Source organism: Aspergillus multicolor (genome assembly GCF_047715735.1).
Source record: "Aspergillus multicolor strain CBS 133.54 unplaced genomic scaffold BDW74scaffold_15, whole genome shotgun sequence".
Taxonomy (NCBI): domain Eukaryota; kingdom Fungi; phylum Ascomycota; class Eurotiomycetes; order Eurotiales; family Aspergillaceae; genus Aspergillus; species Aspergillus multicolor.
Window position 1 is genome coordinate 590,720 of NW_027395966.1, and position 15,667 is coordinate 606,386.

Below are 15,667 nucleotides of genomic sequence, written 5' to 3' on the forward strand. Positions count from 1 at the left end.
GGGGGGGGGACTAGTAGCAAGAGCAGACAGAGTGAGCTTGCGGACACGGAAATGGAGGGCATCGACATACCTAGATAGATCTGGTGCTCCAAGGGGGGAGGGAGAACGGGTTGGTGCTGAGAGGAATCTGCGGGGGACGCTGACCCGTATTTATCCACCAGGCAGGTCAAGGGCCACTCCGAACAACAAGACAGGGCGTTACGGACCACGGACACGTTACAGCTGGTGAGACACGCAACTCAAGTGGTGGCGGCGTGTTGGAGGCTATCCTCTCCCACAACCCGCACTGCCGCCATGGCCATGGGCTCATAATTCCCAAAGTATATTTCCCAAGTCAGCATAAGAGCACTTTTTCCGGGATGGTCGTGTCTTAGTTGTGCATTCTAGAGCAGTCTATGAGCTCATGGAGGAGGATCTTCCACGGGCCTACATAGGGAAGGTGAATATGGCACAGAATCACTCAATTGTACTATACGCAGCCAAAACAAGAAAGCTCTAAACAAACCCCCTCTTCTAGGAGGGCCATTGACACAAGGAACGGATATTACAGGTCAGCGTCTCAAGCCAGCCTCTGCCTCCCTCATCATCCAATTTCAAAAATGTCCGAATCCTTTTCAATGCCTGCAAGTCTCCCTCCTTCGTGCCCTCAAGCTCGTCATCGATCCAATCTCGAGTCCACCCCCCTTCGAAATCGAGAAGAACTGCATCACCCTTCTCGTCGATCACTACATTGTCCGGTTTGGCATCTCCCCAAATCAGGCCCCGGCGATGAAGAGCGTGGACAGCGTCGGAGATCTGCGCGTACCACCGTCTGCGATCAGAAAGACTCGGCTTTAGGTGGTCCCTACGACCACCATACTGCCCAAGCTGGAATACAGTCGGAATCTTGGTGATGAGCAATCCACCCCATTCGGTATCAACACCAATAAGGCCTACCACTCTCGGTGCGCGGATATTGACCTCGGCGCAGTACCGCAGCGCCGCAACCTCCACCATAACATGATAAGACGATTTCGGGAACTTGTAGATCAATGGCTCACTCATGCCGTCAATCTCAACCTCGTAGATGTATTTGCTTGCAGTATTCACGCGAAAGCTCTTGACGTCTGACAACTTCCATGTCGGAAAGTCGCCGATCCAGCCTTTCATAATCATGCCCCAGTCGACAGGTTCGCCAGTGTACTCGGGTTCGAGAGTCGCTTCAAATTCTGGGCAGAGCTCGAGGGTCCCGGTTTCAGGCACAAGTCGGAAATAGGTCACTGCGCGGGGCAAGAACGTCTCGAAATCGTCCGGCATGGGATGCTTCTTCTCTTCTTCCCACACCGGCTCGCAGATGGGCATGAGGACGAGTTCGAGGGCTCGTCGGCTTTCATTGATGTAAGTTTCCATACATTCGTGTGCAATCGTACGCTGCGGTGCTTGGTTTGTATACGGATTGTGGATGACGATGCAGTATTGGAAACCTCTCGCCCTCAGACTGACGTAAATAGCTTCCAGAATCCCTTCACGGGCTCGATGTCCTTCACGGGCTATTTCAACTCTGTCTTCCATCTCCTGGAGTGACTGAAATTCTCCGAATTCAGATACCACGAGTGTGCACCAACTTTCTGCGTTATATTAGTCGTAATATAAGCAGCCAATTGAGCACGGGGTACTTACGAAATTTCCCCTCGCGGACAAACGTCGAGACCGATTTGATCTTGTCTTCCGAGGCCTCAGCTTTGGCCGTCTCCGGGTCCTTCGTAGCGGAGTCATTGGCAGTAGGGTCCGCAGTTTGCTCAAGTGCAGTGCCAGTCTCGGCTCCAGACTGTTCGATCTTCGGACGTGAGGGACTTCGCGGGCTATCTAGAGTCTCTTCTGCCTTTCTCTTCCTATTCGCGTTGTTTGGGGTTGAGGAACTACCGTCGCCAGTCGCCGCCGGGACGACTGGCTTGGCATTTCTCGCCCTTCTAGCCCTTTTAGCTCTTTTCGGCATCTCGAAGGCAGTGAAGGGGAGGAAATATTGAAAGAGGCTGAAAGATACCTTAACGTTAAGTGAGGGGATGGGCATGAAGAAGGGAACTTATGAAGGCGATGTACGAGGTTGAAATCAGGCCGACCGACCAAGAACTTTTTTCTGAAGCAACCAAAAAGGATCATCCAAAGCAGCCTTGAAGAGAAGACTCGCGCATGCCTCAAACTGTAGCGGGCAGAAATAGACCACCGTGCTTTGTTACCGTACCCGTAGACCGAAGGAGACCGAAGTCGGTCCTCAAAGAACAACAAACTAAACTCGAAAGGCGATGACTTCGACGAGACAGGAGAGGAGAATGAATGCACAAAGCCACTCGTTTCGACGGAAACTGTGGCACTGGGAGAATTCCACCAGTCCACTGTCGATGTCAAAGGTGCTAGATAGTAGATGCATTATGCCTTGTTAGGTTCTGCTTTGTGTGACTGTCAGATTCGTTGATTTTTCTAGTGATCGCTGGTTTCGATTGGGTGTTTCTTTTGTGCTTTGCTGTTTTGGTCTATTTTGGAAAATTCAAGTCTCTGGTCACCGTCGTTTGACTTTGGTTAATGTCCTAGCTATTTTTGCTTTCGTGCTGGCTGCACCACATAGCTGACTGGTTGGGGGCGCCATAGCTAAACACTTTGTCCGCTTCAGTTTCTCGGAAAGTAGCAGATGTTAGCTACAGCGCACAGCAAGGGAGAAGTAAGACATGACCGACTGGTGGGAAGTCAAACCTGGTTTGACCGTTGGGCAGCGCAAAGATGTTCCCAAACGGGACTGTGCGGGTGCGTCTTTTGCGAATCTAGCCACCAACGGGCCCAGGACCATCACGGCCAGACCCTTATATGGAGAAAATTCACGAAGTCTGCTTGGGCTCGTAGCGTAAAGAGCGGTGGCCGTTGAACCTTTGCGACAAGGCGTACTCTCAGGATGTAGGTGGCTTGCGGCCACGTCTACGAGCCAGACCTTCAAGCCCTTGATGGTGAATTGGAAGGCCTCATGACATCACGGTTGAACGCAGGTTGATTGCGTCAAGTAGCTCCATTTCATGAACCTAGTTGCCGGAGCCAGGCCAATCCAACAGTGGGGACTGTAGTTGAGGCCTGATCTGGTGACAGAGCTTTGGAAATCGGAAATGAGGATCGCCACCTGCAGCTTAGGCGCAAGCCAGAGGCAGTCACCGTGTGCGATCGCGGAATTGATAAACATCGGTGAACCTCCAGGGTTGCTGATTGGAGGTGTCTTGCAGTGATTGCCCGTTTGGCTTCAGTCTCTGGTTTCGAAAGTGCGCTGTCAGGTGAAGGCGCGTTAGAAAGGAAGGGAGCATCAGGTAAGACACAGGGAGGAGCAGGAGCAGCCATGGTCATCTGCCATCAGTGAAATCAGTCTAATCAGTTGAAAATAGGTAGGCTTTACTCAAGAGCGGATGGACTTAGACCTGTGAGGTTGAGAGACAGTACGGCTGTAGATACGGCCAGACCATTCGACTTCAGAGACGGCGAGACAATTCTAATCCAGCCGGAAGGGCATTCCCATTTTCGGGCCTTCAACATGCTCATAAACGCCACCAAACGCTTTGGCTGGCGGGGCTGTGCAACTCGTTCACTATCACCGATTGGGTCACTTAGGCATCACAGATCGGATATTGGCACTTGTCTGTCAAACTGGGGAAGAATATATTAGGCAGGACCACCACCAGAACAGACTGACTAGTGGGAAAGCTTGCTCATCGCGACTCAGCACAGCCCCCGGTACAGCAGTCTATAGCGAGGGACATGTTCCGATACGTCTTGGGACTTTCTGTGTTACATCCTGGTGGTAATCGCAGCCTCGTTCGAGAAAAGACACTACGAGGTTTGGACTACCTCGGATAGTTACCCGGGTTCCGCTGTGGTTGAGCGCATTAGCCTAACTTGATTTATAATAGCAGAAGATATCCATACCACAGAACTGTATTATTGCTGTTTCCCGTGGTTACCCCATGGTTGTGTCGGAGGGTATCGGAGATAAAGGAATAGAATGGCTGGCGCATGCGCGATCGGGCCCGGTAGCAGAGTTATGGAAGGCAAAGAGTGTGTGAAGGGCTCAATTTCCAGGAAATCGCACCCAGATACTTCACCCACCCTCTTGTGCTATTTTGGCGACTGTGCAAAAGCCATACAAGTAGCAAACATAGTCCATAGGTAGTCAAAACAATAAGGCTGCAAGGCAAACATTATTCATCTCCACTAAGCAATGATAAAGATATCTCATCCCACTGAATTGTATCGCATCAAAGCACACTGCAACTCATATTCAACCCAAAAGCTCAATTGACCAACCTCAAACTCGACCCGAGCCCTGCCCCCAAGCCCAGGCTCAACTCAGGTAGTCACACCGTAGCCCTTGGACTCGCAAGCAAGTAGAAGCCAAGGGGCCTCGTACTAAATGCCCCGTTATAGTTGACGCCCTCGTTACTCACCTTATATCCCTTGTCCGCGAGCTCAAAGTCCACCTCTTTGATCAAGCGCGCCAGAACCAACAAGCTCCATTCCCATGCATACCTTGTTCCGAAGCATTGCCGCTTGCCATTGCCGAATCCCTTCTTCACGCCGGACGGAAGGGCGTCATATTTTTCGCCAACCATTCGCTCGGGATTGAAGGCTTCGGGGTCTTCGAAAACGGTGGGGTCGCGGTTTACCGCTGTGAGGAGCGCGATGAGGGGCTGCGTGCGCGAGACCTGGTATTCGCCGCCGGCGAGGAGAACGGGCTCGTTACCCGGGGACGGCAGCGGCTCGATGTTGAAGCCCGGGGCTGTGGCTGACAGGCGCAGTGTTTCGCGGAGGATACCCTCGGTATAGGGGATCTGGGAGAGGTGGGCGTGTTCGAAGGGGCCGGTGCCGACGACGGCGTCGAGCTCCTCGCGGGCTTTGGCAATGACGTGGGGGTTGTTCGCGAGGTAGTAGAGGCCGAAGGAGAGGAGGTTGGGCGCTGTTGCGCTGCCGATGAAAATGTTGATGATTTCGTCGAACACCTGGCTTTCCGAGAGCTTCTTGCCGGTTTCGCTGTCGACGCCGTGGAGGAGGGCGTGGAGCATATCCTTGGGCCCTCCGTCGGGGTGCTCTTCGCGGCGCTTGCGCACGATCTCCGCGCCGTAGTCGCGCATTATCTTGATTTCGGAATCGTAGCGCTTCTGGTGACCCATGAGCCAGGTCAAGAACTTCGGTCGCGAGCTGCGCTTCAGCGCTTCCATGGTCGCATTTTGGCACGATGCAATAACGGCCGGCTCACTGCCGTTCATGATAGACAGTTTCTGGTGAAAAAACGCTAGCATGTTCGCCTCGTGGTTGCTCCGATCGAGATCATTCGTTACGTTAACGCGCTGTTTCGAAGACGCCGTCCACTTCTTGATCAAGTCATTTGTTGTCTCGTTAATCTCGGCAAACACACCCTGGATTGCCTCCGGAGACACTAGAGGCTTCATGATTCGGTGCGCTATTCCCCAAATCTCATTTTCAGAGTGGTAAGCCGTAAAGAGCGAGTCGTGAACCGCAGCGCGGATTTCGACAATTGGCCCCGTCACACATTTTCGGAATCGCGTTTCATCGCAAATCTCTTCAAGGAGGGCGGCAGAGGTCACGAAAACGATTTCATGGCCGAGAATGCTGATTTTGAAGATGGGACGGTTAGATGGCGACGCCGCGGCGAGCTTGTTGAATGAGCCCCAGGGGTTCTTCGAGTCGAGGGCGAAGAGATTGCCCAGGACTGGGAGGCCTTTCGGTTGCGGGATGGGGGTCGGCATTATCGCAGTCAAAAAACGTAAACAAAGAGTCGTCAATTAGATATTAAGGTATAGATGGATGAGTGTAGGTGAACCGCGGAAGAGCAAGACTTCAGATCTCGGTCGCCGGGGCAGCTCCCCAGCAGCCAGCTCAGCTTTAAACCACAGCCATGACGATGATCATGCAGAGCTCGAATAATCAGCCGCTTGATTCGCCCGGCGTCGCTCGGTGCTCTTCATTCTTCAACTCGGCCCTTCGCATCATTGGGCGGCCAAGAGATCGTCACACAGATCATGGGTTCGTCCGGAACGAGTGACGCTTAGCGGCGTGGGTCGAAGCTGCAGACTCTGCGTGATGGCGACTTTGGCTGGCTGAGCTGTCATCTCGGCCCCAGTGATCGATCGACTATCGGTGAGCTGAGCTTGGTCTGAGCGAAGGAAGAGTCCAGAAGATCGCTGAAGAGGGGGTTGGGGCCATTATTCTGAGTACATTGTCATCATCTCTAACAGCGGGGGTTTGACAGTCGACATTCCCGTATTTGGTTTAGTGCTCTTTCGATACTCGAGGCTTGAAGCCGATGCCGATGACGTCCTCGTCATACATGAGTATGTAAGGAGCTTCAGGTGGTGGTTTCGACTGGTTTTGAGTCTGAACTCTCAAGTCTCTGACTTTTCGGGAGGTTCTTTTCGGTCTTGGCTCTCCATTGGTAGGACATATCTACTTGACACAATGCCGATTAGCAGAGGACGCAACACTGGTGCAAGGCAAGTCGACTTATCTCCAATTTCAAGTAAGAGAACGAACTTAGTCCACAAAACAGGCGTCAGGCCTGAATGGTCCGCGGTGCTTGGAGCCGAATAGACAATGGCACCCCCAAACTAGTGATCGCTGCCGCATATCGCAAATTAGCGGCTGAAATGTTGGATCGCGAGTAATGGGTCGCCGCGACGTGATAAGGGGCCTCATTATTCTCAAACTATCTCTGGAAGTCGAGTCCTGGCGGGGTTGCGTGGGGAACGAGGAATCCGGGGACAGTCGCGAAAGCGGGCCAGTTCATCGGTAAGGTAGAAGAGGATGCATATTCTCAGGTACGCAGGAAGCCCGGGAGGATCATAATATCAAGGAAGATTGGTAGGCAGATGGGTTGAGGAAAGAGCGAAGCGTCGCTTCAATTACGGTAATGCCGGAGGTTTCAAGGCAAGACCATCCACCAATTCAACGTTTGCAGAGTACACTTTGCAGCTTGGAGCCGAGGTGGGAGCCTAACCTTGCCCAACGGTGTCAACGTGATTTGAGTCTACTGATACGCGGGCCGGATATACAAGCAGTCTCCAATCCTCCATGAGATAGAGTCTTGATGACTCGGTCGTCCTCTCCGACGGAAACCATTGGGTTTTCGTCCTAATTATCTCCAGGACCACTTCCTTGTGCTTTTGGTATTCCGGGCTACATAGTAGCAGGCAATATACACAGCACAGACCGCTCAGCCGTAGATCCTTGGCACCACCCTCTTTGTAGCAGCAATAACAGCGAAGGGGCTGTCGCTCCGAGTAGCTATCTAATATGGGGTCCACAGTGCATAACATTGTACACGGTGAATAGCGCTGACTAAGAGGGGTCAGAATAGGCATGTGCATAAGGACTAATGACTCTAGGCAGTGTTGAACACAGTGGTAATCATAAGCATAGGCGGGCCATATTAGCACCTATCAAGAGATAGAGTAAGCCGCAGTAAACCATTGAATCCTCCATAAAGACAATCATAGCTATCTACTCCGTACAAGATTCTATTGTGCTGAAGCATACTGCCGCATAGCGCCGCCTTCATTTTGGGTTAGCTCTGCCCAGAAATCATGATCTCCGAATAGCTTCATCTTAGGTAGATTATCAATTACCCCGCCTCGAGCCGTTCACCTCTTTATCTACAACATTACATCCCACCTCATCACTCCAAGAAGACTCTTGGCAGAAGCTTAATGCGTTTGCTTATGATTGTTCCACCCAGAAACTCCTCCCTTAGCCATCAAACTTGCCTTCACCCTCAACCTCGCCCTCGCCCTCGCACCCCTCATTGCAAAGCGGACCATTCCGCTCTCCGCCTTTCCCGCAAGTGATCAAACTCCCAACCTCAATATTTTAAAGCCGACACTACACGCCCGCAGCCAGGTACAATAACACCGACCCACCCATCCGCAATCATCGACAGAACCCGCAACGCCCGCGTGACTTTCACCATGCCGTCCTCGAAGTAAGGCAGCCCTCCCACGACTCCTATCCTCCATTACCGCGATACCTCCTTCCCGCGATACGCGTCCCAAGCTACCCGTTCTTAACGGAATACGCGCCCTAAACTCCGCCGTCCCAGCCAGTAACCCGCCACCACGACGGTTGACGCACCGAGCGCAAAGCCCTTACGATACGGTCGGTCTCGAGGACGCCGCCGTCCGCGATGCACGGGACACTAAAGCGCGCGGTGAAGGAAGATCCTGCGCACGGCTACTGCTCGTGAACGCCCAGCGGCCTTGACTTCCGTCGTCATGCACGCGCTGCCACTGCCATACCGATACCGATGCCCATGCCCATGCCCATGCCCATGCGTAATCGCTGGCACCATTGGCTATTGAGTCGCTTTGCATCGCGCACAATTACCGTGGGAAACCGAACAAAAAATTCTCCATAAAGCCGCTCTCTACTGCCTCGCTTCCTCGCCGTCTCTGCTGCTCATCGGGTGTGCAATCGTCATTGGAAACGCGGAGGTATGCCGGAAAGCGTCATTTCGATGGCCACGTTTTACTCAATCACGGTATTGACAGACGACAACAAGAAAAGGGGCATTGCGTCTGGAGGGTTTCGGTTTGAAGGACACGTCCGATGCTGCGAAGCTGTTGGCGAGACACGAGATTAAAGCAGCGAGCGGGAAGCGTCGTTGATTGTTCGCTTTGCGGCTGGACCCTAGTAAATGAGGAGTTCGTTCCACGTTGAAGCTCCATGCTTGTCCGAGTAAAGCAGGGCATCAAAGTGAAGGTCATCGCCAGGATAACCTCTGAAAACCCCGTGGGCCAGGATGCGATCGTTGATTTCGGCGGCTCTGCTTGTGTAAATTGCGGTCTGGAGAGGATAATGAGAACGGTGAGGTGGGCTAACGCTTGTGACCTACCTAGAACCCCATAGAAGTTCTCTCCAGTAGTCGCTGCAAAAAAAAGGGACAGAGATGTGGAAGAAACTAACACAAATCGTAAGTCAAATTCCGTCGCTATCGCTATCGCATCTCGGGATCGTATCACGGACACCGCGTAACCTGCTGATAACTACCACATGGGACCGAGCAAAAGCCCAGACCAGCCGAGCTACGGAGTATGGAGGACAGAGCTCTCCTTGCCGCACATCCCTGCAAGGTATAATCGTAGTGCAGTGCGTGTGGTGCTTGGCAGAATGTTATTCTCGCCAACCTACTTTCTAGTCCCTACTATGCAGTTCTCCAAAGATGCTCCAGTAGTATTGTATGTGTGTGCCAAACGCCTCTATGCCATGAATGAACGCAGTCTTTCTTATTACTCTACTTTTTTTTTATGAATGAAACTCCAGCATTTCCTCGCTTCCCCGCAAAATGAACGATTCATACCGGAGCCCTTGTTCTTGCTTGCTCTTCCCTAGCCGAGACTCCATCTCTGGCACTGACTCTGGCTGGGGCTGTGAGCTGTTGAAAACGCTCCCGTATCCATCCCACAACGCCCGCCAGTAGCATGCCTCCGCCGCCAAGGTCAAGTAACGCTCCCGAAATGCCCGCACGCTATTGTTTGCGATGGCCTCTGCGCGGGCTGGCTCCTCTAGCAACGGTTCCAGCTTCTCTGCCAGGTCCGAAAAGTCGCGGGCAACCTCGACGTAGTTCTGATATGGGCCGGAAGGGATCAGGAGGTAGTGGTGGTGCTGGATATACTGCAGTTGGTGCGCAACGATGACCGATCGACATGCTTGTCGGTATTTAAGCGACGCTGAGTATGACCGTCCTACGCGCCGAGCTTGTATTAGCTTGATTCAACGACGTCTCAACCAGGCAAGAGAAGCATACCTTCGATATGCGCAATAAAAATATACCTGCAGTGATCCTCCATCTTCAGCACATTAGACTGCTTCTGATGATGCCAATCAACAGCCTGAACGTCCGCCCACGGCCGGTCGCGCGTCGCATCCATAAGCGCCCGCCGCAGCTTCGGCGCAAAACTCGGCTTTCCTCTCCAAACCAGCTGCTGTTGCTTCTCTTCCCAGGGCAAATCATCATAAATCGCAGCCTGCTCGACGACCTGATCATACGGTCCAATCGTAGTATGCAGGTGATCCCAAGCCCAGTATCCAAAATCCGGCATAAGCCACGCAGCCTCCTCGCTTGCTGTTCTAGCCAGCGTCCAAACAGGATTCATTGAGTCCGTAACTTCGGCGAGCTTATCCTCAATCGAGAAGACGAATTCGATGTCGGGCCTCGTCGAACGCTCAGGGTCGCCGATCAGCGCGCGGTGCATGGCGCTCAGCGCAGCGAGTATCTTCCGTCGGTGGTCCTTGCCGCGCGCGCGAACAGATATCACGTACAGTTCTCCACGCGCGATCTTTGCCCGGCCCATTCCATGGTGTATGGGGATAGCGTCGAGTTCGTCGGATGACAAGCCACCCTGCGTGCGCCAGTATGCTGTGCCACGAGCAACATCCTCAAAAAGACCAGGAAATCCAGCGGCGCACTGGCCTTGAGTGAGCGCTACATTCTGAGCGTCGCGCGGGTACTCGAATTGCCAGGCTTCCGCCGTTGAAGATGGGGTTTCCGCGACCCGGTCCAGATGTGAGCAGGTCAAGCAGGTGCTGCATTCGAACACGGCTGCGGCCTCACATGCACAGTGTCCGGCGGGGATGACCTGGGTGAGGATAGGGTGGAGGTAATCTCTGTCTGAGTTCACTGCGAACCAAAGCAGGAAGGTTGCAACGAAGCCGAGGGTGCAAAGCGAGCACAAGGCCAGTAGGCTGCCGCCCAGCCAGCGGGAACGAGCGACCATGGTCTAAGAGCGTATCTGGGGCATAAAGAAGAGCGATTATTGGTAAGTGGTATGGCAAGTAAGATGAAAATGGATGAAGGGATGAAGGATGCGAAATGAGTAACACACTGACTGAGCAGAAGTCCAGAAAGCCATGGTAACATTAACGGCCACGAGGCTTCCTCATTTAGGTGACTAGGACATGGTCGACCCTTCCTAGTCCAAGAGGCCCATTCACTAACGCTCCGCCTTGTTCTGGGTAGTCCAGGAGAGCCGAGTGAAGTCCACGATGATCTGTCCATCGACAGCTTGACAGACAGTCCCTGGCTCCCTAGCTGATCTTTGCCCACCTGCTCAACAGTAGCCCGTTCGTGGGTCTGATTCCCACTGTTTCAGGCTCCTCTGAGCGAGTATGGAGCAGTTGATGACGCCGCCAGTGTAAAATCCACGCGTAAGCCACAACAACCTTGCCCTTTGTGGTAGTTGAAGCGCGATTTGAGGCTTAGCACACAGTTAAGGAGACGCAGTAGCGCGGCTCAAGCCGATCGCCATACGCGGCCGCCAATGACATGGAAATGCTGCGAATGGCATTGGGTAATCTGTGGAGAAAGGGAAAGGGTCTGGTGGAGACGGGGATACTCCGTGAAGTCCATGAGGGTCCAGCTGGAGGGCCCCAGGGTCAGCACTCTGTTAAATATAGTGGCCTATACCAGAACAATAATAATGGTGCTGCCTCAAGTTGGAGGCGGCTATGCTAGGCTACTATATTACAGAGAACGAGACCGTAGATGTGTAGGTAGTTGTAGAGAAGGATTATTATCGTCTATTGCCTATTTGCTATTTACGCCATCCATGCATGCTCCAAACCCGGATGCAAAACAGGCCAAACGCCGCCCCAAGTACAGATCAAGACTCCGTAAAAATACTTATGATCGCGCCTGGCTCGAACGTGCTGTTCTGCCCCCTCGACTGCGAGGCGGTGCTTGCTGCACCTCTCCTTCTGGACTGCTCAGCGGCTGATGTATGTGTTCTCGCCGGCCACGGTGTCCGCCGCGAACACGTTCGACAGAGTCGCGGAGAAGCCGCTCTGCGTCTTGGTCTAGCTCCATCTCGATTGTTTCATCGACGGTCGTGTTCGTAGAGCCATGGCCGGTTGGGACTCCACCTGCCACCTCGTCCGTCCATTCTTCGGTAAACGAGTCGTCTGGGGCTATTCGTCGTCGGGCTGCTCTGCCTTTGCCTTTGTCGCGCGATCGCGTTATGTTTTTGACGGACCGAGAGCTGTCTTCAGAGGCAGCTTCGGTCTCGTGCGTTTCCAACGCCCAAATCTCCAACGCCCGTGACAGGAGAGTACCCGCAACGCCCGCCCCACCTGCGGCATCGCCGCCCCCGCTGGCCCCTAGGACACGTACCGCCTCATGCAGGGTTGTGACGGCGTCGAGGGTACGGTTCATTTCCAGAAGGACAAGACCACGCGCAGTATACAAAGACCCAATCAACCCACGCTCCTCATAGCCGCTCACACCGGACGAAGCCACTCCAGAGACATTACCTCCGCTTCCACCCAGAAACGGGCTGTATCCAAGGCTTGCACCGCCGGACCCAATGCGCAGACACTCGTCAAACTCGTCCAGTGCTTCAGGGTATTTGCCCAAACGGCGCAGAGCGTGACCAAGATTAGATCGCGTTGCCACCCACGCGCCTGGCTCGCATCGAAGGGATGTCGCTAAATTCAATGCTTGGCGGAAAAGATCAATTGCCTCCTCAAGATGGCTCTGGTGGTAGAGTACAACACCTAGTTCGTTCAAGACTAAGGGATCTCCTCCCAAGGGAGAGACTTCGGACGACGGTAACGCGGGTAATGATGGGACGGTGCCGGCAGCTGTTCCTGTGGACATTGCATAGGCCGCACAGAGATACTCTTGCGCAAGAGACATGTTGTTCAGCGCCAGGTGCTGCATGCCAAGGAACAACTGAGGCAGGTGACTGCCTTGGAATAGTCGCGCAGCTGTACTGTACGCGGCAATAGCCTGGTCATGCTCTCCTTCAGCAGCGAATGTGTGGGCAAAGCCAATCCATGCGGGTGCGGAATGCGGATCCAGCAAGGACGCTTTGGAGAAGAAACGCCGGGCTTCTGCGATTTTCGAAACGGACAGGTAGTAGACTCCAATAGCTAGGTACGTGTACGATTCTTCAGGTGAGTGATCGGCAAGTGTATGTGACAGTAGGAACAGCGCATTTGTTGCTCCTGTCTCGTATAAGCAGGCCAAGTGCAGAGGATATACAGCGGGAGAGTGTCCCAGGTGACTCTGGCCTGCGCCCGTCTGTGCCGATAATGAGGTCCGCGATGTGGTAAGGATCGAAGACGTCAGCTCAAGCGCTTCTGCAAACCGACATTGCGTGTAGAGAGCTTCGGCGCGGGAAAGAAGTATGTCCGGGTTCTCGGCCAATTTGTAGTGGGTGGATAAAGTTTCCGTGGCATCGGTGAGGACGGCCGGGGACGAGTATTTCGACAATCGAGTGGTATACAGCATCTTCGTGAAGTCCGCGGCTTCTTGCGAAATATGTGGGTCAGCGCCTGTGATTGAGTCAAAGTCCAGCGATTCCAGAAACTCAAGCTCCTCCGCCGGCGACATGAGCGAGTTCTTCATGAGCTGGTCGAAAGCCTCAAAACATTGCACGTCGATTCGCACTGCATCCTTGTAACAGTCGCGCGCTCGATCGAAAGCATTCTGCTTAGCGAAGCAGAGGCCTCGAAGATAGCACATCCCCGCCTCATAGCGAATATTCCCAGCGTCCTCGCGATCCCGATCGTCATGACGGGACTTTGCATTTCGGAGTGTGATTCGGCTTTGCCCATTCAGGTGTTGTATTTTGCGGCGGCTGTTGTTACTGCGGAGAAGGTGGGTTGGGTTTTGGTCGCCGAGCACCGACAGCGCCTGCTCGTACTGGCTTTGTTTGATGTAACAGTGCGCGGCGAGGTAGCGACAGGCGGTACTCCGGGATACGAGGTCTTGACGTGAAAGGAGGGCAAGGGCTCGCGTGTAGTTGTTGTTGGAGAAATGGACTTCAGCCAGCCAAAGGGCATCCTCGTCACTGTCTAATGCAATGAGGTTAATCGGTTGCCCGGGCGCGAAGGCCGGGGAGATAGCTCACTTGTCAACGCAAGGACTTTGTCTCCAATGAAAATCGCGGCGTCATACTGGCCACGAACTTTCGCCTGTTGTCGCCAGACGCGCAGGAAGTTCTCCATAACCAGTGCCTATCTGAAGAGGTTGGATTGGCGATGGACGAGGTTCGCGAGAGTGGACGGCATGAGCGAGCGCGAGGTGTAAACAATAGAGTTTCTCAACGCAAAGCTGGTGGGTAGTTGAGTAGAAGCAAACAGCGATGGTCCTACGCCATAAGCTTGCGCGATGGCGGCAGAAGGAGGGGAACCAGTTGTATGCTGCAATCAGGCCGTCACCTCGTCGCTCGGTGTTATCGGTCGGTCATCGATGTTGATTCCCCGCGGGCGTCTCTGGTCGCTGCTTTTTTTGGAGCGGCGCACGTGACATTATTGAAATGCGCCTCCCGGCTCACCACGAAGGCACAAGCAGGTATTTACAAGCAGGATATGCCTGAATATACCTATAAAGTAGCTGCAGCATGTTTCCTTGCGCGGGATTGTTTAATACATTGTTCAGCAGTAGAGAGCCATTTCAATCTCTTCTACACCGTACGGTAGCTCTTTATACTTAGGGTCGCCACATCACATGATCCAGCTATCGGAAAGATAATCGCCAGCCGGCAAGATCGATCGCATCGCATCTTCAGCTCCTCCCAGCAACAACCATTTTACTCACCATACTGAGCTCTCTTCAACACCGCAACCATGTCCGAACGAAAAGTACTGTAAGTGTCATCCACACTCTCCCACCATCATAAACAAAACCCCCTCTAACGCCCGCAGAACGAAATACTACCCCCCGGACTTCGACCCGTCGGCGATAACCCGCACGCCCAAACACCTCCGCTCCACCGGGCCCAAGGTCATAACCGTCCGACTGATGGCCCCGTTCTCAATGAAATGCACCTCCTGCGGCGAGTACATCTACCGTGGGCGCAAGTTCAACGCGCGAAAAGAAACGACGGAGGAAAAGTACTTCTCGATCCCGATCTACCGCTTTTACATCCGATGCACGCGATGCAGCGGCGAAATCACATTCCTCACAGATCCCAAGAACATGGATTATCGGGCGGAGAAGGGCGCGAAGAGGAACTTTGAGCCGTGGCGCGACTCAAAGGCGGATAATGCGGACGAGACGGAGCAGGAGGTTTTGGATCGATTGGAGCGGGAGGAGGGCGAGGAGCAGGAGCAGCTTGAGCGGGATAAGATGGCGGAGCTGGAGGAGAAGATGTTGGATTCGAAGAGGGAGATGGCGATTGCGGATGCGTTGGATGAGATTCGGACGAGGAATGCGAGGATCGAGAGGAATGAGGCGCTGGGGGATGAGGTGGCGTTGGCGCATGTGCAGGAGCAGGTTGACGAGGAGGCGCTAAGGGCTCAAAGGGAGGATGAAGAGGCGGCGCGGAAGGCGTTTATGACGGAAACGGGGGAGAAGGTGAAGAGGTTGGTGGAGGATGAGTCGACGCCGGAGCAGACTCCGGTACCAGTGGCGCCTCCATCTTTCGCCCGTGTCAAGAAGGCGAAGAAGCCATTACCAAACAGCCTGGGCATCAAGAAGAAGGCTAAGCCTTCGCTGGTATGACATTCACGATTTTACTACTCTGATTACTGGCGTTTGCACTGGGCATGGTTAGGCACTTTTACGGGAGCAGCGTATTTCAAAGCCAATCTGATAATATGATTATTTAAACCATACATTTTATATCATGCTGAGGCAGTTCAAAAT

At 53.5% G+C, this 15,667-nt stretch overlaps 5 protein-coding genes across 5 annotated transcripts; 1 reads left to right on the plus strand and 4 right to left on the minus strand.

Annotated features, from left to right (window-relative positions):
- Positions 1-138: 138 nt before the first annotated feature.
- On the minus strand, positions 139-2,401 carry BDW74DRAFT_154898 (uncharacterized protein). The gene is made up of 2 exons (XM_073724748.1): positions 1,660-2,401; positions 139-1,607 (listed from the first exon to the last, which is right to left on the minus strand). Exons 1-2 carry the CDS (start codon positions 2,048-2,050, stop codon positions 514-516), a joined length of 1,485 nt encoding a protein of 494 aa, XP_073583185.1. The 5' UTR covers positions 2,051-2,401; the 3' UTR covers positions 139-513.
- Positions 2,402-4,194: 1,793 nt separating this feature from the next.
- Positions 4,195-6,166, minus strand: BDW74DRAFT_31092 (putative cytochrome P450). Its single transcript, XM_073732485.1, has one exon. It carries the CDS (start codon positions 5,772-5,774, stop codon positions 4,365-4,367), a length of 1,410 nt encoding a protein of 469 aa, XP_073583186.1. The 5' UTR covers positions 5,775-6,166; the 3' UTR covers positions 4,195-4,364.
- Positions 6,167-9,267: 3,101 nt separating this feature from the next.
- On the minus strand, positions 9,268-10,948 carry BDW74DRAFT_31104 (uncharacterized protein). The gene is made up of 2 exons (XM_073732486.1): positions 9,824-10,948; positions 9,268-9,761 (listed from the first exon to the last, which is right to left on the minus strand). The coding sequence occupies exons 1-2, from the start codon at positions 10,791-10,793 to the stop codon at positions 9,322-9,324; spliced, it is 1,410 nt and encodes a 469-aa protein (XP_073583187.1). The 5' UTR covers positions 10,794-10,948; the 3' UTR covers positions 9,268-9,321.
- A 626-nt stretch (positions 10,949-11,574) lies between these two features.
- BDW74DRAFT_154905 (anaphase promoting complex subunit CDC16) lies at positions 11,575-14,438 on the minus strand. The gene is made up of 2 exons (XM_073724749.1): positions 13,929-14,438; positions 11,575-13,872 (listed from the first exon to the last, which is right to left on the minus strand). Exons 1-2 carry the CDS (start codon positions 14,023-14,025, stop codon positions 11,699-11,701), a joined length of 2,271 nt encoding a protein of 756 aa, XP_073583188.1. The 5' UTR covers positions 14,026-14,438; the 3' UTR covers positions 11,575-11,698.
- Positions 14,439-14,596: 158 nt separating this feature from the next.
- Positions 14,597-15,633, plus strand: BDW74DRAFT_154907 (Saf4/Yju2 family protein). Its single transcript, XM_073724750.1, has 2 exons — positions 14,597-14,666; positions 14,725-15,633. The coding sequence occupies exons 1-2, from the start codon at positions 14,647-14,649 to the stop codon at positions 15,521-15,523; spliced, it is 819 nt and encodes a 272-aa protein (XP_073583189.1). The 5' UTR covers positions 14,597-14,646; the 3' UTR covers positions 15,524-15,633.
- The last annotated feature ends 34 nt before the right edge of the window (positions 15,634-15,667 follow it).

Coding starts and splice junctions, on each gene's coding strand:
- BDW74DRAFT_154907 (XM_073724750.1), top strand. CDS start 14,647: ATGTCCGAACGAAAAGTACT. Junction 14,667..14,724: donor ATGTCCGAACGAAAAGTACT/GTAAGTGTCATC, acceptor TAACGCCCGCAG/AACGAAATACTACCCCCCGG.
- BDW74DRAFT_154905 (XM_073724749.1), bottom strand. CDS start 14,025: ATGGAGAACTTCCTGCGCGTCTGGCGACAACAGGCGAAAGTTCGTGGC. Junction 13,873..13,928: donor CAAAGTCCTTGCGTTGACAA/GTGAGCTATCTC, acceptor TCATTGCATTAG/ACAGTGACGAGGATGCCCTT.
- BDW74DRAFT_31092 (XM_073732485.1), bottom strand. CDS start 5,774: ATGCCGACCCCCATCCCGCAACCGAAAGGCCTCCCAGTCCTGGGCAAT.
- BDW74DRAFT_154898 (XM_073724748.1), bottom strand. CDS start 2,050: ATGCCCATCCCCTCACTTAACGTTAAGGTATCTTTCAGCCTCTTTCAA. Junction 1,608..1,659: donor TGTCCGCGAGGGGAAATTTC/GTAAGTACCCCG, acceptor AATATAACGCAG/AAAGTTGGTGCACACTCGTG.
- BDW74DRAFT_31104 (XM_073732486.1), bottom strand. CDS start 10,793: ATGGTCGCTCGTTCCCGCTGGCTGGGCGGCAGCCTACTGGCCTTGTGC. Junction 9,762..9,823: donor TTTTATTGCGCATATCGAAG/GTATGCTTCTCT, acceptor CTCGGCGCGTAG/GACGGTCATACTCAGCGTCG.